General features: G+C 47.0%; 1 protein-coding gene across 1 annotated transcript in view; it reads left to right on the forward strand.

Moving 5' to 3' along the window:
* CNTNAP2 (contactin associated protein 2) overlaps positions 1-26091 on the forward strand; it is a gene marked incomplete at both ends in the record, with an annotated part of 1557236 nt that overhangs the window by 1423308 nt on the left and 107837 nt on the right. Inside the window, one exon of the mRNA XM_080701281.1 lies at positions 10279-10372. Within this exon, the coding sequence (XP_080557407.1) occupies positions 10279-10372 (94 nt within the window). The remainder of the gene's footprint in view (positions 1-10278; positions 10373-26091) is intronic.

The raw sequence follows: 26091 nt of genomic DNA on the forward strand, positions 1-26091 counted from the left end.
AAAACATATCAGAACCCAGATTCACTCTTAGCCAGTCTCCTACACAAGGTCCACACAGCTGGAGTCAGGCTTACCCAAACCAGGTAGAGTAAGAGCCTGTGAGGAGGGTTCAATCATCTGAGTCATAGAGTGCTCTCCCTCCAAAATAGAAGTTCTAATAGAAGTCATAGCCAGCAGTCCTACAGCTTACACACACGTGCACGCACAACAAAGTGGCTCAGCCATTGATGCCGCGTTCAATAAATGTGACCTGAGTGCCTGACACATTACGGGCTTATCTCATATGTATCATAAATTGATAGACAATGCTACAGAAAAAGAACCAGGCAAACTCCCAGGGAAAAGGTGTTACCCCCCAGGGCCCTGCCATCCCGGTCTGTTTCCTCTCTCCCTCCTACCAAGTTATCCATGTTTAACAGGCATGGATGGTACCAGGTAACTGAGGTGTGATCTTTGTCATCACAGAGTTGTGGTTGTCAGGGGAGGAGGTTGGACGGGTCATACCACCATTACCAGTGGTGGAACCACAAGTAACTCTACTTTTTTGGTCTCCCACTCCAGTCCAGTTATATTCTATATCTTCTCCGTTATTGAGGACAGAGTAGTCTAGCATCAGGAAGAGACAGAAAATATGTAGGTTTTATCCAAACATTTAAGGAAATCTATCCTTGACCCTGGGGGCTGTCCTATTCTTGCTTATTTTCTCTTGTGAATGGCCCCAGGCCTGTGGGTGCCCCATCTGCTGGCTCTGGATGGAATGGAGATTCAAGATGAGAAGGAAAGGTGTGGTCTCTGCTCTTCAAACTTTTCTTCTATGAAGTCTATAGACATTTCAGCTTTGGAAGGGGCCAGTGAATATAGATAAGTTGTTTTAGTTTACACTTTTCCATCACTGTGATCAGAATGCCTTAACAAACACAACTTAGAGGCAGAAAGGTTTATTGCGGCTCAGAGCTCCAGAGGTCTAGTTCATAGTCGGCTCACTCTGAGATAGACATCATGGTGGCATGACGTTTGACAAAGGACAGCATCTTGTCTCAGGATAGCCAGAAGAGTCAGAGAGTGGCCAGAAGCAACCATGGATGGATACAGTCTCCGAGGCCACACCCCCAATGACCTATCTCCTCCCTCCACATCCCAACTGCCCAAGGTACCACCCAGTAAATCCATTTAAATTATTAATCCTTCAGGGCTCTATCCACCAATGAGATAAGAACCCTCACAATTTAATTATTTCACCTCTGCCTGTTTTTGCATTGCTAATACATGAGCTTTTCCAGGGGGCATTGTATATCCAAACCATAACATAAGGGATATGCGTTGAGCCGGTGAGTGTTTCTCCTCCCAAGCATGTATCCACGTTGGCCTCTACTCGTGTTCAACCTTGAGGTTCAGCTTGGAATAAAAGTGCTCATCAAGATAGTATGTTCTAGCTGGGCGTGGTGGCGCACGCTTGTGATCTCAGAAATTTGGGAAGCTGAGACAGGAGGATCACGATTCGCAGAAAGTCTCAGCTATTTAGTGAGGCCCTTTATAACTCAGTGAGCCCTGTTTTAAAATAAAGGATAAAAAGAAAATAGAGCTGGGGGTGTAGCCTGAAGGTAGAATGCTCCTGGGTTCCATCCTCAATACTGAAAAAAAAAGATAATATGTTCTAAACTCACTATTTCTAAGCTAATTTCAATTATTACCAGAAATTAAAGATTAGGAAAAGGCTGCAAAAAAATCTCAGAACTTTGTCTAGAGCCCCAGAAATATCCCCCCACCATAGAGGTAGGACGTGGTGTAAACATGTGTTTTTCATCTCAGGAGAGGGTGCCCAGCCCCCATTGGTCCAAAATAATCCACACTGTCTAGATATTTCTTCTCTGTTCCTCTTCATCCTCAAAACATAAACAGGCTGATGAGATCCCCTCAATCCTGCCAATGCAAACTGTAAATTGTAAATGGAAATGGACTGAAATTGCAAAATAATACCTGAGCAGACATTAAAGCTTTGAGCTTAGTGTGTAAGACACGAGACCCAGCCTGCATCAGTATGCTTTTAATGGCTTAATGGTAAATGTTGAACAAATTAGTGTCCCCTTAAGGTTATCCTGGGGCACATGGAGTCACAGTCTTTAATTTTAATGAGACTCGATTACACAATCTCTTATCGCCTCTTAACTGCCAGTAAAATGACCACCAGTTAAATGTACGACAAAATAGCTCACTCAGACCCCAAAGAAATTGCCTTGAAATCATTACACTTAACCATGGCAAATGCACCAGGGTTCATTTGAGAAGAGGGGCCACCTGGCAATCCAAGCGAAATGACATAATACGCCATTCATCTCCTTAGGCGCTTCAGGCTGAGCTGTTCTTGTATTATCTGGTTTAGTGCATTTTCTCTTTTGAATGTAAATATTTCAATTATAGCTCATCTTTTCCCTTCCTAATGAATAGGACCATCCCTGCAGCTGATCATTCCGTCCTGGTGACCAGGCATGGCTAAGAATTCCAATACTGCCCCCTCTTTGGGACTTCAGATTTTTTAAAGCAATACCAAGTGTCACAGTTTCGATCTGGAATGTCCCCAAACCTAAGGTGTCAGGCGGCACAGCAGTGTTCAGAGGTGAAAGAACTGAATTGTGAGGGCTCTGCCATCTTCGGTGGATTTGTCCAATGAGGTGTTAATCATTAGAATGGACTTACTGGGCGGTAACTGTAGGCTGATGGGCGTGAATGGATGAGGTAGGTCACCCGGGACCTGGCTTAGGGACACTGTCTGACCGCGGCCCTTCCTTGCTCTCGCTCTCTCTGCTTCCCGGCCGCTGTGAGCTGAGCAGCTCTCCTCCACCACCCCTTCCGCCTTGCTGCTTCTGCCTTGGAGCCAGCTGACCAGGGACTGAACCTCTGAAACCAGGAGCCAGAATACATCTTTCCTCTTCTAAGTTGTTGTTGTCAAGTATTTTGGTCGCGGTGATGAAAAGCTGACTGATACACCAAGGGAGTGAGGATAATACCTACGTAGTACCTCTTAAATGAGAGACGTATGAGAACCCAGCACAAAGCCTGTACACATCGTCCACAGCAGGCGCTCGACACGGGCCCCTCCTTGTTCCCGTCAGCGGTGCCCCCTCCCCCAGCAAAGCCCGCAGAACCACATCTTCCTCCACATGGAGCTGGCCTCCCACTTGCTGGGCAAGCCTGAAGCAGTCTGAGTTCATATGAGACAGAACCCACGTGGTCAGTTAAGAATGGGTATAAATAGAGCAGTAACCATGAAAGGGGCGACTGTAAAACACTGGGATGTCCCTACAGTTTCCCACGGGCACCCAGGGACGAACTTGGGAAGTTCCTGACTATCAGGGAGGCGAAACTTCTTAACCCTTAGGGTCTCCAGCTGGGCCTGAGGATTAAGCTGACCTGAGACAGATTTACAAGGAAAAGCTCATGAATTTTAACAAGTACTTGAGAGCTGGCTACCGCAGGGAGGCGAAGACCCCCAAAGCTGTCGGGCTTCCATGCTTATACAACAGGTGAGCACAGAGTAGAAAGGGGGCAGTAGCTGAGATATGGAGGGGGCTGAGCGCAGGTGACCGGTAGTTCAGCGAGCTTTGCTCCACAGATTTCTCTCGGCCTCAGCTCCAATTTCCAAGGTTGAGAATGTGCTTCTCCTTTGGTTGAGGGAGGGGCATGGAACCCAGGGGCATTGAACCTCCATGCTACACCCGCAGCCCTATTTTTAAGTCTTTTTAATTTTTTTTTTTTTTTTTTGGCGGGTCTGGGGATGGAGCCCAGGGGAACTTCTACCTCCAAGCTACACCCCCTGCCCTATTTTTTATTCTTTACTTTGAAACAGGGTCTCACTAAGTTGCGGAGGGCCTCACTAAGTAGCTGAGGCTGTCCACGAACTGCGATCCTCGAGTCTCAGCCTCCCGAATGCTGGGATTACAAACGTGTGCAACCACGGCCGGCTAGTCTTTTTATTTTTTGAAACAGGGTCTCATTGAGTTGCAAAGGTGCCTCACTAAGTAGCTGAGACCGTCTGCGAACTGTGATCCTCCTATCTCAGCCTCCCGAATTTATAATGCTGGGATTACAAGTGTGCGCCAAAACACCGGGCCGCATAAGTTGATTTTAAGTGCCTTTATCTCAAAGCAGTCCACGTGCCAAATTGGCCTCTTTGGGGTAAGTTCTGAGCCCGTCTAGGCCTTGCTGGAGCGGGCGCTGTTCAGCCCAGAGGCTGGAGGGATATGGAGATGTGGGGGAGCAACAGGCCCATCTGGGGTGCAGGCAGGAAGCCGGCCAACGGCACCCAGGGACGGGTGTGCAGGGCACCTAGGCCTTCAGAGCCAGCAGACCTCCCAGGCCCCACAGATGCTAAGGGCTTACATGGGAGAGGGCCCTGGAAGGGCAGTGGCCGGAGAAATGTTTCAAGAAGTTCCTTACCATTAAGCAGATGCTGAAAGTGCATGTGGCCGGGAGGAGTAAATGGGTCCCGACCCAAAGGGCCCGTCTGCTTTGGAGCATGGTGAGTGTCTGTGCAGGGGACACTCAGGAGGAGCTTACTTCAGGAAGGGGGTCGATGGAAGAGAGGGTTCCGAGACACAGAGATGTTAAATCCCAGCATTTGGGAGGTGGAGACCGGAGGATCACGGTTCACTACCAGCCTCAGCTATTTAGCGAGGCCCTTCACAACTCAGTGAGACCCTGTTTCAAAAATACAAAAAAGACCAAAAAATAAGGCTGGAGGTGTCACTCAGAAGTTGAATGTCCCTGGGTTCCATCCCCAGCACTGTAAAAATAAATAATAAACAAATAAATAAATAAATAAACAAACAAACTAGAAAATAGGGCTGGGGGTGTATCTCAGAAGTAGAATGCCCCTGGGTTCCATCCCTGGTATGGCGAAGAAGAAGAAGAAGAAGAAGAAGAAGAAGAAGAAGAAGAAGAAGAAGAAGAAGAAGGAGGAGGAGGAGGAGGAGGAGGAGGAGGAGGAGGAGGAGGAGGAGGAGGAGGAGGAGGAGGAGGCGGCGGCGGCAGCGGAGGCGGCAGAGGCAGCAAACTGGGCCTCATAAAAGCTACCCCCGGGAGGTCTGCTCTGTCTTATGGTTGCTCAGGGTCTTTTTACTTTTCTTGTGTGAGTTTCCTGCTGTTGCTATAGCAAACTTGGAGGCTTAAAATGGCACCAAGTGCCATCTACAGCTCTGGAGGCCAGAGGCCCAGAATCGGTGCAGACGGGCAGAGGTCAGGGGCCCGGGGAGGCTGCTTCTGTCCTCCATGGGGAGGTGCCGAGGCTTCCTGGGCCTCGTCTAGCTTTGGAAGTTGCCCTCCCCTCCTCAGGGCGCCCCAGCTGCCCGGTGCCACTGTCCTTCCTCCTCACCCTGACCCTCTTGCCTCCCTCCGTGGGATTCCAGGAGTCCCGTTGCCTCATCCAGAATGACCTCCCAGCCTCAGAATCCTCACCCCACTGCGCCCGCACAGTCCCTACAGTGACTCTCTCAGGTCCCTGGGCGTAGGACATCGGGAGCTTTGTGACCACTGTCTTGTCCACTGCATCTCTACTGGGTGGAGTTCAGGGTGGTCCTGTGTCCTGGTAGTCATGGTCATTCACAGACGAGCAGGGTGGGATGTTGTCATTCTGAGAAGGTCCCCATGCTCGGGGGTGATGTCATCATTCTGAGACAGTCACCGTGCTCAGGGGTACACTGCCTGTGGTGATGCCAGGCAGGCCATCAGCTGTCCCCTCCAGCGCTGCTGCGTGTCCTGTCCCCTGTCCTCGTTGAAAGGTTAGAGCTGCCCCTGCCCCACAAAGGGGCAGGGCGGGAAGCTAGGAGGCGGAGCCCGGTGATTCCGAGAGGGGACCACACCTCCCAGTCAGGAAGAAGAGTTCAGAGTTCAGAGGGGAGCCTGACAGAGAGAGACAGAGAGACGCACTCTCCCCCGCCAGCCCCCACGTGCACGCCCACGAATAAAGCCATCCATATCATATTATGGATCTCCGCGTGTCTCTGTGCGACAGGGGGATGCACCAAATATCTTTCGCTAGTCACTTCGTCTGGCCTCCCCACATTTCCACCCTGCCCCATGGCTCGCAGCTGCTCCCTCAGGCAGAGCAGGCAGCAGGACAGGCCACCGGCCTCTCCTGGGCACGCGTGCTACAGGGCGGTGACCTCTTTTCCTCCGTTATTATGTCTTCCAAGAGAAAGAATTCAAGTGGACGGCACCACCGGGGGGTATGCAGGGCTTACTTAGGGGCCTGGTGTAAAAGAAGGCCAGGAGAGAGGGACTACATTCCAGAGAAAGGGTGAGTTATGTTCTGGAGAGAGGGTCCAGAGAGGGCTACTTCCCTGGGGTAGAAATCAGCACAGCACAAAGGAACATGTCCTAGAGAAAGGGTCTGGAATGCATCACTTTCTGGAATGAAATTAAAAGTGGCCAGGATTCTCCCCCATGCTGAGCCTTATTCACTGAGAAGCCTTGCTCCCTGGACTGTGTGTTTGGCGAGGTCACTCTCTCTTCGTGCCACAGCTTAGCGCGTCTCAGCTGTTTCCCTGATTGTAAACTTTGCCTGGAGGTCTAAGTGAGTCCCTGCTGGGGCTGCAGGGAAGCTGGCTGCCCTGTCTCTGCAGTTCTCAAACTGGGATTCCCTAACCACAGCCAGCGGGGAGTCCCAGCACCTCCACTCACAAGGCCCTCTTAACTCTTCTCTGTGTGTCGCAGAATCCCCCTGGCCTCCTCGTGTGTGTCTGGTCTTCTCAGGTAGAAGAAGGCCTGCTGCCCTCTGGCCCTCTGGTTATAGACTGTCCGTGTGTGTGCACATGTAATCCTTAACTGTTAGGACTTTCTGTATATCATCAACATTCATCATGTTCTCCTTCTTAATTGTTGCAAAACATCTTTCCTAACTGAACAGGTCATTTGGATTTGAATTACTGACCATTGCCCACTGGGACTCCAGTGTTTTTTAATGAATGGCCTTATTGATGAATTAAGACAAGGAATGTTTATTGTATTTTTAGATACATCAAAACCAAGAGGGAGCACTGATATGTTTGATGACAGAATCAAGGTGTAAGCCGGGCGTGGTGGCGCAAGCTAGTAATCCCCGCACTTGGGAGGCTGAGACAGGAGGATCGCGCAGGTTCGAAGCCAGCCTCAGCTACTTAGTGAGGCTCTCAGTAACTTAGTGAGACCCTGTTTCCAAATAAAATATAAAATGGGTCTGAGAGTATAGCCCGGAGGTAGAAAGCCTCTGGGTTCCACCTCTAGTACCACCAAAAAAAAAAAAAAAAAAAGAATCAAGGTGTAAAAGCTTCTGAGTAGGCCAGTGTTACATTTCAGAACAAAAGAAATAAGCTGGGCGTGGTGGCATATGCTTGTAATCCCAGCATTTGGGAGGCTGAGACAGGAGGATCGCGGTTCACAGACAGCCTCAGCTACTCAGTGAGGCCCTCCACAACTCAGCAGCATTAGCAAATACCAGCACACTCCTACTGAGAGACTTCCATGTTCTTGACACAATACTAAAAAGTATAAAAGCATGAATGTAGAAAATTGGCATTTTTAAAGACTGGGTACTATGTGTGTTTGCGTAGATGTGGAATGTAAAATAAGTGATTCAGTCGCATCCTTATTGACACAAAAAGAAGTTCATAGTACGTGATTAATATTTTTTACCATACTGGGAAGAAGTGAGAATCATGACAACACACTTACATGAAGAAAAGTCAAATTGAATATTGCTCAGAGAAGTCTTTAGTAAACCAAGGAACACATTTTTTTTTCCAATACTGGGGATGGAACTCAGGGGCATTCTACCTCCAAGCTACACCCCCAGCCATATTTTTTATTCTTTATTTTGAAACAGGGTCTCACTGAGTTGCAAAGGGCCTCACTAAGTAGCTGAGTCTAGCTGTGAACCGGGATCTTCCTGTCTTAAACAAGGTTTAAGTTGGATATCATCCATTGTGTCTCTGTGTGTGCATGTGTGTGTGTGTGTGTTTGTATGTTTACTGGGGATTGAACTTAGGGGTATTCTACCTCTGAGCTACACCCCAAACCTATTTTGTTTCTTTTTTTATTTTTTATTGGTGCATTATATTCATACATCATATTGGGGTAAAAAACTTGTGTGTACAGACATGCACACATCACTGATTTAACCCCTACCCAATTCCCACCCCATTCCCTCCCTGTCCCTCCTACCCTTGCTCGGCTTAGTGGTTGACTTCGATATGTTTAAGTACATTGTGTGTTTTAGAGATTTTCCTCTCCCCCCCCTTCTTTCTCCTCCTTTAGGTTGCCTTGTTATTTCTATTTTAAAACAGGATCTCACTACTTGCCAATGCTGTCCTCGAACCTGTGATCCTTCTGTCTTAAACACCAAGCTTCCATTCATTCTTTATGGAAAAAAATAAAAGAAAATATATTAAAATTAGCATTATCAATCTACATTATAATTTTTTGGTTTTGTTTTTTGTGGCACTGGGGATAGATACTCCTGTCTCAGCCTCCCAAATGCTGGGATTACAAGCATGCGCCACCACGCCCAGCTATATTGTTGTTTTTATTTAATGAATATGTACATTTTGTACCTATTTTAAACTTTTTAACCAAGTGGATTAAGTTATTAAAAGTGTTAGGGAAGATAGCACCCTAATGGCTAATATTGGCTGTTGCCAGTTGGCGATTTTGACAAGTGGATGTGGTGGCAGTTACCCATGGAAGCCAGCAGATGGCGCCAAAGCAGCCAGCTAATATTTAGCTGCAGACCTGGAGTAGCCTTTCTTCCAAAGGAATTTTATCAGATTTTAAATATTTAAAATCTTCTGGCTGGAATAAATGTTTTCTTAAGATCCATTTGGCAGTATAGAATATTTTAAAAATGATAGTCAAACACACATATGCTTGTTTAATAGTCTTTACATTTTTTCCTTTTTTTACTTTTATTAAAAATACTACTCATGCACAAAAACTTACAGTATCGGATTTTCAGGTCAAGATTCAAAAATTCCTGAGATGTGATGATATTTCAACACTTAACCCTGACTTCCCAACGATCTCTAAGGTTGTAGTGAACAGTTTCACTCTTCAACTGTAGATAGTCATTAAGAATGAGTGATTATTACCTGAAGTAGCTAGCGTCCAACTCGGGGCTGAGGTGAGCTCACTTCCCCAAACTCCTTTATCCCAGAACTCAGCTGGCTTCCTGTGTCTCATCAGTCCTGTGATTAGCAGGGGCGGGAACGCATGTTGGCCAGTGTGTGGGGCCACCTTCAACAAGCCGCTGCTCCTTCCAGTTCTCATTTACAGGGCCCATGGACTGCCGTGTAGAGGAACTGGGCCTGCATCCCCCTGGTCCACACCTTTCCTTATGCTGACCTTAGCCGGTGCAGCACCCACTTCAGAAAACGGAATGAGTCCAAAAAGATTTTGCATAGGAAAGCCCAGAAAATTCTACAAGGTTCCAGTGGGGGAAACACAACTAGAATGTATCAATTTGAAAAAGTCAACTCAGAATAAGATGCAGGTAGAGACACAACGACAAGCCCAGGCCATTGCTGCCGTGACTCCAATGTTTACACGCCGTACCGTACATGGGAAATGTGGCCAGAGGCACGCGTTGTCCAACAGCCACTATCAGATGACTATTTCCACCTGCCTCAGTTCCCTCCCTCTGCCACCAGCTCCCCTGCACTCCAAGATTAAAGATTAAGCTCTGCTAGAGCAGAGGTGCCTCTCTCCTCTGGGTCTTAGCGCCCCCTGCCTGTGACCAGGCGAAAATCACCTTCTTGTGAAAAGCAAGAAAACTCTGTGTGTGTGTGTGTGTGTGTGTTTGTGTGTGTGTGTGCACGCGTGCATCTGAACATCAACATTACTCTGTAAGCATAAAGAACCCCAAAATGAAGGAGAAAGTTTAGTGGGGGTCCTTCAGAAAACACAAAGCTTTTAAGTGTAGTGTTGTCTGTCTCAGAGGTTGGATTAAGGGATTTTATTCCATTAAAGTGATCAAGGATCTTCATCCATTAAGCAAACTATCTGCACAAAATGTGCGCCCATCGGAGATCAATCCAGAAAGGGTCTTCGCTAATTCACAAGCCAGATTGTTTACAAATAACCCCTGGGAAGAAAGAGATGGATTTCCATTTTCCAAGCTGTATTTCAGTCAGTGCAGATAAAAGAAGATACCCGGAAACCAGGGTTCACAGAGTGATGTCACCCGCCCAGGGGAGATCCGATTCCAGCACCGGAGATTGACATTCCTCCGTGTCTCTTCTTTTCTTTCCACAGCTCGATCATTATCCTTCGCTGAGTTACCATCTGCCAAGTTCATCGGACACGCTCTTCAATTCTCCCAAGGCACTCTTTCTTGGAAAAGTTATAGGTAAGAGTGTCGTTCTTTAGATAGAAATGTGTATTGAGAATGCATTTGGTATACGACTTACATTAGGCAATGTGAATTTGCCCCTTAAAATGACCGGGTAACATTTCTCTCACTGGGGCCAGTTGCAAAAATCTCTGTATGAGAAAAGTTGGGATTTTGCTCAGTGAGGCATAGGAGAAACATCATCAAGTCATCTTTGGAGTGCTTGCTCATGTAACACATTCTGAAGCCTCCAACTCACCATTGAAACACAATGTGATTGGTGCTGGGGGCTTCTGAGTCTGCAACAGAAGTGGAACCAATGTTATTAAGTGCGTGGCATACGTGACTATTCGTTCTGGCTTCTGTGAACATATGTTTTCTTTGGAAGCCGGGCGTGGTGGCACATGCTTGGAATCCCAGCATTCGGGAGGCTGAGACGGGAGGATCGCGCTTTGATGACAGCCTCAGCTACTTAGTGAGGCTCTTTGCAACTCAGTAAGATCCTGTTTCAAAATAAAGAATAAAAAGTAGAGCTGAGGGTGTAGCTCAGAGATAGAATGCCCCTGGGTTCCATCACCAGTACCGGAAAAAAAAAAAAAAAAAAAAAAAAGTGTTCTTTGGTTTACTAAAGACCTCTCTGAGCAATATTCAATTTGACTTTTCTTCATGTAAGTGTGTTGTCATGATTCTCTCTTCTTCCCATTCATAAGAAAGCTACCTGACACCATTTGCAATTTAAAAGGCCAGTAGTCATGTGAATTCCCTTCCCTCTTGTGTGATCAGATTAGGCACCGCCCTTGCTTCTGTTCCCTTGAGATTAGTGTCATGGAAATGTCCTGGGCTCAGTTAAGAATGTTGTAGTGCTTAAAGTGAAGCCTGTAAAATCTCTGTTTAATATGAGAATGTGTATTGGGTGCCAAGAGAAAGCGTGAGATGGTGGCGATGAGCCGGCTGGGGAGAGGGCGCGCTTTGTGCCCACGGGCGGTGGTGATGTTGCTGAAGCATGCCTGCTTTCCTGCTGTGCAACATGCCAATCACAGAAGCAATGAGATTTACGAAGGAGAAAGTTCATCCATAAGGCAGCCACCCATGAAGAGGGGGAGCCCCCGACTCAAATCTCTCTCCCTAAGGATAGGGCCAAGGGCCGTTTATAGGATTAAAAAAGAAAAAACTCAGGATGGTCTGGGGTGTGGGGAAAGTGATTGGAGGTAAGAAAAGTGACGTCATGAGCAGTCTGAGTGTGCGTAATCAATCTTTATGGCTCTTCATGGAACACATGCAGAAAATGGCAGTGTTAACATCATCTGTACGGTGAGCTTGGGGCCTGACATCCAAAGTCACCCATCAGACACTTGTGCCAGCCCAAGTGAAGGGGTCAGTGGTTTCCTGGGCTTAAGATGGATAAGGCCATCACCAAATCCCTAAAACACACACACAGCAAACACCAAAAAAAAAAAAAAGCTTGATTCCCATGGTATGATGACCCTGCATCAATAAAGCCAGCAGGATCTATTACTTTACCATTTAGTTAAGCATCTTCTCTTTTTTTATTTTGTACTAGATTGAACCCAGGGGCATTCTGCCTCCAAGCTACATGCCCAGTCCTTTCTATTTTTTATTTTGAAATGGGTCTCCTTAAGTTGTAGAAGGTCTTACTAAGTTGCTGAGGATGGCCATTACCTATGATTCTCCTATATCAGCCTTCCAAGTACTACCCAGAGAGTTAAGCAACTTCTAAAACTGTCACCCAATCCAAGCCCAGAGGCCAATCTCAAGGAAAAGCCAGTGCCTGAGAGACCAGGGCTGGGGAGGAAGGAAGGCTCTATTCAGCGGTCAGAGTGGGAAGCAAGAGCTCTGCTCTCACAAACCAGCTTCTCCTCTCCAGAGGTTGAGGCGTCACTGATGCAGGATGGAATCCTGACAGCAAGGGACAGGATAAGAAGTGGGAATATTCATGTCTGTTCTTGGAACTGGGGGAGGCATCTCAGGAACTCAGGCGCCACCATCACCATTCTTTAAATGATCTGGCGTTTTTAGTCAGGGTGACTGGTAGGTATCTTTGGCCTTGGACGTAGGAGATAGAGACCAGGCAAGTCTAGGTCAAGCTAATCCTGGGCTATATTAAGGATAAAACATTTGTCAAAAAACCAACATGTCTACATGCAGAGCCAAGTAGAATCTGACCCAAAGGTTAAGGCACCAAAGGACACAGACACAAAATGAAGACAGAGGTGCCCCTTCTCCCCATCCAGTCACCCAAGGGACAGCGACAGGCCACATGGAGAGTCTTGTCAGCAAAGCTGGCCTTGGGGTCCCTCAAGGGTAACCTAGGCCCCCGTTATCATAACCCACACTTTAGAGGAGTGATCAACAGCCACGCTAGTGGGGGATATGAACGTACTGCCCAGCTGGGTGACTTTTAAGTCAACTAAGAGCAGGTGAAGCTAGAGGCTTTATCCAGGTCTCCCCTGAGCTCCAAACAAGGGTGACCTTTGGGTTCCATCTTTGACTGAAGAGAGAGCAGAACTCAAGCTTCTTACAAGAGGAAAGGATGTATTCGTTTTATTAATGGAGACCTGGTAACAGTCATCAGAAGAATATTAATAACTTTTTAAATGGTCATTTAAAAAGGTGGGAGGCGGCAAGCCGGGCATGGTAGTGCGTGCTTGTAATCCCAGCATTCAGGAGGTGGAGACCAGAGGATCACAGCTTGTGGACAGCCTCTGCTACTTAGCGAGGCCCTTCACAATTCAGTGAGACCCTATTTCAAAAAAAATAAAAAGACTAAGAATAGGGTTAGGAGTGTAGCTCAGAGGTACAATACCTCTGCGTTCCATCTCCAGTACCAAAAAAAAAAGTGGGAGGCAGGATTGCAGGAAATTAGATGTGGACATGAGACTGGACCTATAATAAAAGTAGTAGCATAGACTTCCATAGGATCTTCTGCAGGCCAGGCTCCATTTTAAGTGCTTCATGTCAATTCTATGAGGCAGTTGAGATTATTAGCTCCACTTTATAGAAACTAAAGCACTAAGAGGCAAATAATAACTTGCCCAAAGCCACCCAACTAGCAAATAGCAGAGTCAAAGCTTACGCCCAAGATGTCAGACATGAAGGGAGCTTTTGGCCACTAGGCTGTAATCCCACGGACAGTGTTGTGGTTTAGATATAAAATGTTGCCTATAAAAGCTCATGTACTGATGCTCAGTATTGGTGTAATGAGGGCTATAATATCATCACTGGATGAATCCATTATAATGGATTTATTGGGAGATAACCCAGGCAGGTGGGGTGTACCTGTTAGGTCACAGGGATGTGGCCTTGGGGACTACGTTTGTGTGCTTGAATACCCTTGCTTACTTGCTTTTGCTTCTGGCCTTTATATTCTGGGCTCTGCCAACATAACCAGGCCTAACATAGGCTTAAGTCCTGAAATCTCCAGAACTGTGAGCAAATAATTCTTTCTACCTCCAAGTTGTATCATCAGGTGTTTTGGGTCATAGCAATAAGAATTCTGGCTGAGACGGATGGTCAACTTGCAAATGAAAAAGAGACGGAGACAGCTTTGGGTAGGAAGTTTTGAGGGCTGTGGTAGGGCAGCTGAGTATATACCACAGGCCAGAAAGTGGTCTGGAACAAGGTGTATTCCTGGGCTTAGAACCAGGAACACACCAGTCGTGTTGCTGAGTGAGGAATCCAGGTGACAGTAAGCAAGCAAGTATGTGAATAAAGCTCAGCAGAAAAGGCACACTGTCAGTGGGGAGATGCAACTGAGTGGTCAAAGGGAGGAACTGGAAAAGGAATGAGGACTAAGACATACTGACCCTTGTACTTTAGGTATTACGTAACATGAAAGAACAATTAAATAGTCCTTCCATAATCTCTTGAATCCTGAAAAATCACACCCTAGCTTGGTCTCAGCAGTAACTCAGGACAGCATAACTATAAAGTTCTCATCTGAATTCTCTCCAACATTTCATATAGTTGACTGTATTTTAAAGAATTTATCCCCATTTTATTATCGATAAGAATGAAAGAGACTTAATGACATTGCATATCACATATGTAAATATGACAACTAAGTGTCACACCAGTGCAATGAAACTTGTGGTTATTATCCCCAGTTTACAGGTAAGAGATTGAGGCAGAGGAAGGTCAAGTGGATAAAGGGTACTCACCTAACATGTGGTAAGAACAGTTTCAGGACAAGGTCTCTCTGATGAGAGCCTGCAGTCTCAGTAGATAAGAAGGACTTGTTGTTCGTGGCCAAGTTCCAGAGGAGGGAACACAGCCAAAGTTAAGTGATGCCAACAATTAGCAACAAAAGGTGATTGTTCAGTGCATTGGGGCCCTGGCATTTCTAGGTCATATATCCTGAGACTTTGCAAGTGCCCAAATACTGCCACCTGTGTTCCTACAGTGGAGTCCAGAAAAATTGAAAGTGTTCCTTTGGGGCCATAATGATTTCATCAAAATCAACTCCATACTTCAGGGCCATAATAATTTCATCAAAAATACCTCTGTACTGTGATACTATGATATTCCTAAAAATTATGTACTGTGATGGTCCTAAAGTAATATCACCCATGCACATATCTGAAACAATGGACTTATTGCTTTGTGAACCCCACAGGTCAGGTTTGGCAGGAATGTTGGGTGAGGGCTAGGTGCCTTCACTGTGAGTAACACTCTCTCGCTCACGAGTTTTTGAGGTCATGTGCACAAAGTCACACTTCAACAAAATTACAATATACAATATGGTGTGGGCCTTCAAGGTCACAAAGGACATTGTAAAGGCAACATTCTCGACAACCGAGATTTACTGTGCTAACATTCTGAGTCCAGATAAAAGTGCAGTGTGATCCTCAAATGTATGGAAGTGACACCTAGAATTATTTGTGCATCAAAAGAAATTTTTGCTGTGTGCAGAAACTAACTCTACATGTGTCAGTAAGTCATGCAAAGGACTCATGCATGGACCTTTAATAGTCCATGATCCTGGTTGGACATGGCATCTCTCACATGAAAGTAGGTTCGGGTGTCTGCTACGGGTCCTCGGAGAGTGTGGCTCATCCCACTAGCCACTGGCTCCCCACAGGCCAAGACATAGTTCTACTCTGACTAACAAGGAGTAAGTATTTGATGAACATTCCTTGAATTAATAAAGATAACGGGGAAAGACTCACAAGGAGTATCATTGTGGAAGCACACTGCAAAGTGAGAATGTGGTGACCTGAGCAGTATGATTAGCATGGAGGTGATAACTGTAGCTCTCTCTTATCTATCTTGCTTGCAACCTGATTGGTGTTTGTGTGTTTGTTTGTGTCATTTTTGTTTTGTTTAGCAAAGACCTGACAATGATGGTGTTAGAGTTAGATGCCAAATGTGCCCTAAAGAGCTCATTTATTAATATTCAAGGTTGATGTAGTGAAGTCATGAGAGCCGGGTGGTAGCAGAGGCCCGTAGAGTGTGGCTGTGAAGGTGGGTCCTGGGGGATGACATATGGTTCCTTCTCCCTGGTCTATCTCTTGCTGTGAGAAGCCTTGTGCTCTCCCCCTCTGCTTTTCACCGCCGTACTCTGAGGTCCATGATGCCCAGCCTCACATGGACTGGACCCCCAAACCGTGAGCTAATAAGTCTTCCTTCTTCTAAGTTACATGGTCAAGTCTTTTAGAGCATCACGGTGAGAATGCTAACAATACAAATGGCATATGAAGAACATAGACCCAGCAACAGGCAAATCCAGTTAGACTTGAATCTAGGCCTGTCTCTGTTGAAATCTTGGGCCTATGATTTTATTATTTTCTTTCTTTAACCTCTCAGATCCTGGATTTTTGTCCAGTGCAAAAGAGAGAATACTATACTTCCGGGTTGTTTGCTTCCTGAGGCTGGGAATTGCTATCTTTTTTTTTTTAACTAATCTATTTGCAGTATCATGAGTTTCTAACATATAGAAAGTACTTAAAAATACATGTGCAGTAAATGAACTACTCTCTTAATACTAAGTTAATAACACCTTAGGAATTATTCAACACAATGACTGATCTTTAAATAGTGGAATTAATTACCATCACCTGATGTGTGCCAGTCATCTGTCATAAAGTGTATGTACAGGATTGTCTGCATTTCTCCCAGCACCACCCAGACCATCATCACTCTTATTGTACAGAAGGAGGAACAAACACTCAGAATGATTAGGTGCTTTTAGGCAAATATGTTAGGAAAATACCTAACGGCAATATCATTGACATTTTGGGTCCAAAAATTCTTAGCTGTGGGACCATCCCAGGCAGTACAATATCCATGACTTTCACTCACTTGCAAGTAACATCTCCAGGTTACGACAACCAAGGAAGGCTTCAGACATTGCCAGTATCCTCCAGGAGGGCAAAGTCACCTCTAGTTGAGACCCACTGGTCTAATGTCACCCAGCCAGCCCATGAGAAGCTGGAGTCGAGAAGTGTGGCATGTGGCAGGGTAAGCTGGGGTTTTCCTGAGAACACCCGCCTCTCTCAGAGCGAGGAAGAGGCAAGGAAGACATTGGATACTCCAAAGTTGAAAACCTGCCCATATCATTAAAGGATTCACAGTAAGGACCAAAAACAAAAGACCTGTGGGTGCCGGGGGATTCTCGTCACTGGCCACCTCTTCGAGCTAATCTTCCTTACATGTGTAATCATTAGTAAGGGCAGGACTGGGTGCAGTTTTGGTTTTTTGTTTGTTTGCTTGCTTTTGTAGGTCTGGGGATGGAACCTAGGGGCATTCGACCTCTGAGCTAGACCCCCTGCCCTAATTTTTATTCTTTATTTTGAAACAAGGTCTCACTAAGTTGCGGAGGGCCTCACTAAGTAGCTGAGGCTGTTTGTGAACCACAGTCCTCCAGTCTCAGCCTCCCAAATGCTAGGATTACAAGCATGCACAATCACGCGCAGCTTGGGTGCAGTTTTTTTTTTAATTTATCTTTATTGGTGCATTGTAATCATACATCACATTGGAATATAAGACTTGAGAGGATATACAAGCACACATCATCCAATTAGCCCTCATCCAGTCCCCATCCCATTCCCTCCCCCTCCCTCCATCCCATGCTTGTTTGGTGATTAACTTTGATACATATGTTTATGTACCTCCTGCTTTTTAAAGAGGCTCCATCCTCCCCTATTCCATACCCTCTGATTGGTCACCTTAATTGCTTCACTATAGGGCCCTTTCTATAGCTCGACCACTTCCTGTTGCCTGTTTCCTCCTAGTTATTGCTGATTAGGGGAAGCATCTGGTTTTAATTTTCTGCGATATTTCTCTGTGCATACCGCGTTGCAAATACCGATCCCACTCTTGATGGCCCCAGTAGTGGCCTGGCTACCCGGTGGACTGATCCAGACCTCGCTGGCTCAAGCAGCGGCCTTGCCTCATGAGAGGCCCTGATTCTGGTCTCGCTAGCCCCACCATAGGCCTAACCCCTCGGCAGGCTCCAATCCCGGCCTCGGAGGCCCCAGCTCCAGCCTTGCCTCACAGCAGGCTCCAATGCCAGCCATTGGCCCCAGCCTAACCCCTCGGCAGGCTCCGATCCCAGGCTCGCTGGCCCCAGCACCGGCCTTCCTCACGGCAGGCTCCGATGCTAGCCGATGGCCCTGGCATCGGCCTAACCCCTCGGCAGGCTCTGATCCAGGCCTCAGAGGCCTCAGTAGTGGCCTTGCTTCATGGAAGGCTCCGATGCCGGCTGCTGGCCCCAGCACTGGCCTAACCCCTCAGCAGGCTCCGATCCCGGCCTCCGAGACCCCGGCACCAGCCTTGCCTCGCGTCAGGCTCCGATCCCAGCCTCGCTGGCCCCAGCACCAGCCTAACCCCTCAGCAGGCTCCAATCCCAGCCTCGGAGGCCCCAGCACCGGCCTTGTCTCACAGCAGGCTCCAATGCCGGCCTCGCTAGCTCCAGCACCGGCCTAACCCCTCGGCAGGCTCCGATCCCGGCCTTGGAGGCCTTAATAGCGCCCTTGCCTCACGGAAGGCTCCGATGCCTGCCACTGGCCCCAGCACCGGCCTTGCCTCACGGCAGGCTCCGATCCTGGCCACGTTGGCCCTGGCACCGGCCTGAACCCTCAGCAGGCTCCGATCCCGGCCTCGGAGGCCCCAGCACCGGCCTTGTCTCACGGCAGGCTCCGATCCCAGCCTTGCTGGCCCCAGCACCGGCCTAACCCCTCAGCAGGCTCTGATCCCGGCCTCAGAGTCCTCAATAGCGGCCTTGCCTCATGGCAGGCTCCGATGCTGGCTGCTGGCCCCGGCACCGGCCTAACCCCTTGGCAGGCTCTGATCCCGGCCTCAGAGGCCCCAGCACCGGCCTTGCCTCATGGCAGGTTCCAATCCTGGCCTCACTGGCCCCAGCACCAGCCTAACCCCTTGGCAGGCTCTGATCCCGGCCTCGGAGGCCTCAATAGCAGCCTTGCCTCACAGAAGGCTCCGATGCTGGCCACTGGCCCCGGCGCCAGCCTAATCCCTCGGCAGGCTCCGATCCCGGCCTCGGAGGCTCCAGCACCAGCCTTGCCTCATGACAGGCTCCAATCCCAGCTTTACTGTGTCCGTCACCGGCCTCACCCCTCGGCAGGCTCTAATCCAAGCACCCTCTTTGCCCAACCATTTGTCCCATGTTCTCGAGGGTGCGTGGTGGTAGCATTCTGCCTCTGGGGTCATTACTTCAAAGGTTCCAGGTGTAATGCATCATATCTCTGCCTCCCCTGAGTACTGGCCACTGCCATTGCCACTGCCTCCACCATTTCAAATCTTTCCCAAGCTCTTTTTCCACTCTGAATGTTGTCCAGTGTCCCTAAGCATGCGCAACGGTAGCATTCGACCTTTGGTGTAATTTCTCCACAAAAAAAAAAAATTAGGTTGGTAAGCTCCGATTTCTGCTTCTCCTGAATACAAGTCTCCACCGCCAACGTGGAGACCGCTTTGAGCACTGCCTTTCTCCTTGGTCTTTGCTAAAGTCTCTCTCCTTACAGGTGATGTCCAAGATTCTTAACAATGTAGAGGAGAAGCAGTCCTCCTTAGTGGGGAATTTTTCCAATAATTCCAGTTCATTTAGATAAGTTTTATCTGCATCTCCAGTATCCTGGCATCCGCCACGGCCTCCTTGACCCCTCTCCGATATTTTCCTTTTTTCTTTTTCTTTTCCTTTTTTACAGGGTCCTTCTGGGTGGAGAGGGGGTTGCCGAAGGGTGCCCTACCAGCGCCTGCCCACCTGCCCAGGGTCGGGGCAAGAGGCCTGGACCACAGGGTCCTTCTGGGTGGAAGGGGGGTCGCCAAAGGGTGTCCTGCCAGCGCCTGCCCACCCGCCCAGGGTCGGGGCCAGGGGCCCGGTCCGCAGGGTCCTTCCAGGTGGGGAGGGGGTCACTGAAGGGTGCCCCACCAGCGCCTGCCCACCCGCCCAGGGTCGGGACCAGAGGCCCAGACCACAGGGTCCTTCCGAGTGGAAAGGGGGTCGCCGAAGCTGGGTGCAGTTTTTGAGGGAGGATACTGGGGACTGAATCCAGGAGCATTCTACCTCTGAGTTACACCTCCAGTGCATTTTGTTTAATTTTTGAAAGAGTATCTCACTAATTTGCTGAGGCCAGCCCCAAAACTTCAATTCTCCTGTCCAGTCTCCCAAGTACTGGGATTACAAACATAAGGAGAAGCATTTTTAAATTTCCCTTGGAAAGCAACATAGACTTCAGTGAAAGACAGCCCATTTGCATTCCCAGCTATATAAAAAATTTATCTGAAAAGATGAATTGAACTCGCCATAGACATTCATGAATCCAGCTTGCAACAGATAGCCATAGCAAGGTTTTGACACCCTCAGGCACTGACCCTCCCCCCGTGGTTGTTGCTGTGTTAGGTCAACTGCTAATAAATAGCAGACCCCATAAAAGGAGGAGGAGAACATAGATCTAAATAAATAATGTGACTTCATACTGAGCTCTTTGAGAAGCACTGCTTGAAAAGGGGCGCAGCAAAAAAGAAGGAAGAAAGGGGTGCTAATCAAGGGACTGGAGGAAATATATTTTAGAAATAAAAGTGAGATCACCATCAACCCACCACTAAATTGTAGAATGGATTCTTAACAACTCTGAGTATTTCCAGCAGGAAGCCAGAATCACTAGCAAAAAGCCAAGGTCCATAAAGTAGAAATTTCACCAGGCTGAGTTATGTCCAGTTTTTATTACCTACTACCTGAATGATGCCCTAGACTTTACATATCTGAGTTTTAGCAACAGATTTACTAGTCTCCCAATAAATCCTTAAATTGAGAAAGAGAAATGTAATTTGAAGCCTGAAAGGGGGTTCTCTGTTTGATTATCTTTTCTAACATTTCTATCAATGCCTCAGGTTAAAAACACTAATAGCATGTTTAGTAAGTTTGCAAATGGCAGAGCTGAGAGCAATGTTTTAATATGCTGGATGATCAAAAAATTTTCAGAAGCATTTCAGATAGCTAGAAAAATAGGATAAAAATAATAAGATTAATATAATAAACTTAATACATGCACATAGCCAAATTTAAAAAAAAAAAGAGCACGTAGGTAGAAGACAGGAAACTCCTAGTGTCAAAAAAAAAAAATAAACTCACGTGGTTGGTTTGAAAAAGCATTTGATATGAGCCAATGTTTTGCAGTGACTCATTCTTAAATAATTCTAACACTGAAAATAGGAAAATTGTGTCCAGGGAAAGAAGAGTAATCCTCTGAGAAGACCAGGTAGATACAGGCTCATAAAAGAAAATTCAAAAGCCCTGGGAATATTTATCCAGAAAATGATATGACTAGAGAGAAGCGAGAGAGTTCCAGTCTCTGACGACGGCTCTGTGAAGGAAGAGTTGGACCCGGTCCAGTCTTACTCAGCAGGACAACCGGGAACCAAAAGTCAAGAAGAAGAAAAGTCTGCTCCAAGTAAGGAGGAACTTCCAATAACGGGAGTGCAAATGAGTGGCCCCTTTCTGAGGCAGCAAATCTTTATTATCAAGAGTATTCACCAAAGGCTAAGTGGAAATTTGGCCTCTACGTTAAGGAGCTTTTTGGGTTGAATAATACCATATTAGATGAATTCTAAATACCCTTGAAATGTTAAGATGCAGGATGGGAATAATTTTCTTTTCTGAAAGGGTAAAAAGTGCAATAGTAAAGGAGAGAAGTACCTCCTATTCCTTTTGAGATCCGAGAGGATAATTATATTCAGGATTTCCCGTGGATGTATTACACATATGAATGTAGAAGAATGTCAATATAAACTACTCATCACATCATCACAAATTCTATGTCATTAAATAGGAAACCGATGCATCCAGAATGGCAATATTCGCTTTCATTTTAGGACGTTATTACTGAGCCCTCTTTTATTATTTTTTCAAATGAACTATTTGTGCCATTGTTGCAGCTCATATGAAAGCGTAATGACGCAGGCCTGTTGTATTGTTAAAAGTCAGTAAGCCCTCCGTGTACGGTCGGGAGCTGAGCTTGGAAAGCACTTAAAAGCCAACACAGCCCAGTCGTTGCCTCATGGACCCTGCTTGCTGATGGCAGAGTCTGAAGGGTTGAATTAAAGGTGGATATCTACCCATGTGAGTTTAATATACTTTGTAAGTCGTACTGGATCCAGGTCCTAATATTTGCCAAGTGACTTCATTATCTCAAGCAACTGGGACAGAAGATGTGTCACTATCACCTGATAGCCATTGTAATGACTTCGATCGTAATCCAAGTTGTGAGTCTTATGATCCTATACTACCTTCTGGTGATCAAAAAGAAAAGGCTTATTTTAGAGCTTTCTAAAACCTGCTAGAACTTTGGCACAATCCTCTTCACACAGAAGAAAGGAAGTGTTTCGTTCTTCATTCGTTGGTTAAGTGGCACACTCTAGTTGACATTACACTGCTCACTGAGTATTTCCTGCCAAGGAGTGATGACTAAATCAAACACGTGTGACTTCTGGGCTAGGACACTTAACTATGGATGCGGGACCCTCTGGAGTTCTTTTAGCACTTTAGAGAGCAAATGCTATTGACTTATGGTGAACTTATACCATGAAAAACACCTTTGCTCCTTCAAGCCACCAAGGCTACAGCCTTGGTGTTTGCTATCATGGCCCAGCCCAGCCTGTGTGCACCTGTAATCCCAGTGTATGGGAGGCTAAGACAGAAAGATTGCAGATTTGAGGCCAGCTTCAGTAACTTAGCAAGACCCTTTTTCAAAAATAAAAAATAACAAAAAGGACTGGACTGGTTATTTAGCTTGAAGGTAGAATACCTACCTGTGGGTTCAATCCCCAATACAAAATAAAATAGAGAGAGTACTGTGTATTAGTCAGAATTCTCTCTGCTAAAATCTAAAAAGCTGACCATGTAACTCAGAAAATGGGAGATTTATTTGCTCATGATTTCCTTGGGGATTCTGGGGGTCACTTCATGTGATCTGGGGACTGCAGCTCTCAGGGCATGACAGTAGGAGAGAGCGAGGCTTTGTTCTCACATTATGGGGGCTAGACGCAAGAGAGAGAAAGTAAGCAAGGGGAGTCAAAGATACCACATGGTGGTACATGCTTGTAGTCTTAGTTCTTGGAAGGCTGAGACAATAGGATACGGGTTCTCAGACAGCCCCAGCTGCTGAGTAAGGCCCTCGGCAACTTAGTGAGACCCTGTTTCAAAATAAAGAATAAAAAATGGGGCTGGGAGTGTAGCTTGAAGGTAGAATGCCCCTTAGTAACACACACACAGACATGTGTGTGCCCGCGCGCGCGCACACACACACACACACACACACAGGCGCAATCTCTAAGGCTGCACCCCCAGGGACCCACCTCCAGCCACACCTACTTGATCCAGATTACCACTCAGATGAATCCATTGCAGTGGACTTACCTACTAATGAGATTATAAGCCCTGTGACCAAACCATATCATATCAACCCTAAACATTAATATATGAGCTCTTCAGGGGGTACTCTACATGTGACCATACCATACAGTGAAGAAGAGTCTTTGCTATCTTACACTTTGGGATCTCATTCTACCACTTGCTGACCCTATGACCTTGACAAGTTACTTCTCATCTACATCTCTTTCTTCAGGTGTAAAACAGAAGGAGCAATGGCCCTACTTCCCAGGATTCTGCAAAATAATATATATCTTGTAGGCAGCACAGTATCAGTCACTGAATATGTATGTAATAAATACTGGTTATTTTTACTCCATCGTAATGAAACCAGTGTGTGTTCATCACATATCAGGTGTCAGGCATCATAGAAGTCACTGGAGTGCCGGTGGTGTCCAAGACAGCCACAGCTCCTGCCTTTGGAGGGCTTAGATCTAGCTAGAACAGGACATTGCAAAGGCAATTATTAGAAGTTGCAGGACAGGTGGGACAAATGGAAGACAGAAGCACAGATAATCTGGAGCAACCTGGCCCCAGTGGAAGAGAACCAGCCCCAAGCTGCCATGAGACCAAAGAAAAGAGGCATGCAGACCCGGGACCACGCAGTTTCTCAGGAAGCAGCGGGACGTAAAGGATTACTCCAACTTGGGTTGGAAGGCAGGGTGTGTATATACAAAGTAGGACATAATTGACTTCATCTAAGCCCGAGTGTGCCCAGCTTTTCTTAAGCTAGTACCAGAATCAGGCACATCTGTAGTGCTATGGGCCAGCTGTGAAGCTCCACGTGTGACTCTGATGGTTTGGTCAATTTATAGGATTTCCAGGAAACTGTGAAAAGAACTGATTGTCACTCTGGGACAGTCGTGGGGGTTATGCCTCACGATGGCTGTGGGTAGTCATGCCAGGCTGGATCCTCATCGTAGGGTTCTTTGGGAATAAGTAAAGGGCACTTAACCCAATCCAAGAATGAGAGCAGGAACACCAGAGATGTGACCTCGAAGCTGAGACATGAGTTATGAGTTAGAATCATTTGAGCAAAGGAGCGGGGTGAAGTAAGGGGATGGGGAGACGAGGGGGCTTCAGCAAGCCATCCAGGCATTATGAGTGGAAACAGCAGTTTGCCATTTCTCTCAATTCTGTGGGCTGATGTGGTGGTGGTTCTGCTTTGTTTGGTTCTAGCTTAGACATAGGGACACGTTGATGGCCCAAATCGGCCTCACCCACACAGCTCATGGCAAGTGCTGCTGCCCAAGAGTTTAGCCGGGGTTGTCAGCAAGGGTCTTCTTCTCCCCCAAGGGCTCTCCATCCCAGCTGCTGGGGCCATGCTCCACCCAGAGGCTGAGCTCTGAGCAGGAACATTCTAAAATGCAAATAAGGCCAGGCGTGGTGGCACACACTTGTAATCCCGGCATTTGGGAAGCTGAGACAGGAGGATCGTGGTTCGTGGACAGCCTCAGCTACTCAGTGAGGCCCTTTGCAACTCAGTGAGACCCTGTTTCAAAATAAAAAATAAAAAAAAAATAGGGCTGGAGGTGTACCTCAGAGGTAGAATGCCCCTGGGTTCCATCCTCAGCGCCACAAAAAATAAAAATAAAATGCAAATAGGACCGAGACTGGAGGATCCAGTTCGCAGCCAACCTCAGCTACTTAGTGAGGCCCTCCACAACTTAGTGAGACTTTGTTTCAAAATAAAGAATAAAAAATCAGACTGGGAGTATAGCTCAGAGGTAGAATGCCCTTGGGTTCAATTCCAAGTATCACAATAAATTAATTAATTAATTAATTAATTGCAAATAGGGTCATTAGGGGCCTCTGAGATGTGTCCCTGATGATACACACATCACTTTTGATGGCGACTCTTGGCCAGAATCTGAGCTCCAGTCCATAGGCCAGCCAAGAGGGAAACTCAAATGAGTTTCATTCAGAATGGCAGAAAGTAGGATGTGAAGAGGTAAATGATGAAGAATCAGCAGCAGAGAGCAGGGCCCACATCAAATCAGCCTCTCCTCATAGGGCCAGATGTCCCGATGTGCCCAGGACAGCCCTGCTTTACTCCTGCCGAGACAGGAACAAATTACTAGCAGTGCTAATAATTTCACTTTAAAAAACGTGATCCTGCGTGGGTTAATAAAGTATGTGATCTCCTATTTGTTCTGGGTTCTCCCAAGAGAGAGCCTCCCTTGAGAGTTGGATTTGAACATAAGAAGCCATCAGGGAGACAACCCCACAAGACACAAGTAGGGGAGCAGAGAAATGGGCCAGGAAGAGGAAGGGAGCTTTTAAGGTGTCACCGTGGCGGGCGCCTAGAGCGCAGTCCCAAGGGGGACCGGAAAAATGGTGCAGATCTTGCCTCTGGGAGTCTCAGCTGGAGCCTCAGGGAGCTGGGGCATCTCTCCACCTACCCACACCCCACCCCAGTGAGCATTGCTTCCAGGGGCCCTTGGGGCTTGTCCTCTGCTCCCATCCAAATACACCCAAGAAGACAGAGTTCAAGAGTGACGCCCATGCTCTTCAGAGCCAGACAGAGGTGACTTGGGGTCTCTAACAGCATCTGCTCCATCACAGTGATGAGCCTTGTGAAGGTTTTAGTGTTATCCAGGGGAGGCGAAGGGGAATAAAGGGTGAAAAGGGGGTCATTTGGTCAAGAGGATAACGTGATGCAATGGACTCTGTAGACAGATAACACCATCTGCAGAGAGAAACGGGCATAGGAGGGAGGGGAGGGCTGCAGGGAGACCCAGTGGGGGGTTGCTATGGTTACAACCGAATCACACCCTATAATTCACAAAACAATTTGGCTCTGCAGACATAGCGCCATGTCTTTATTTGTCTCTGA

Source organism: Muscardinus avellanarius (assembly GCF_963383645.1).
Source record: "Muscardinus avellanarius genome assembly, chromosome: 9".
Lineage (NCBI taxonomy): Eukaryota > Metazoa > Chordata > Mammalia > Rodentia > Gliridae > Muscardinus > Muscardinus avellanarius.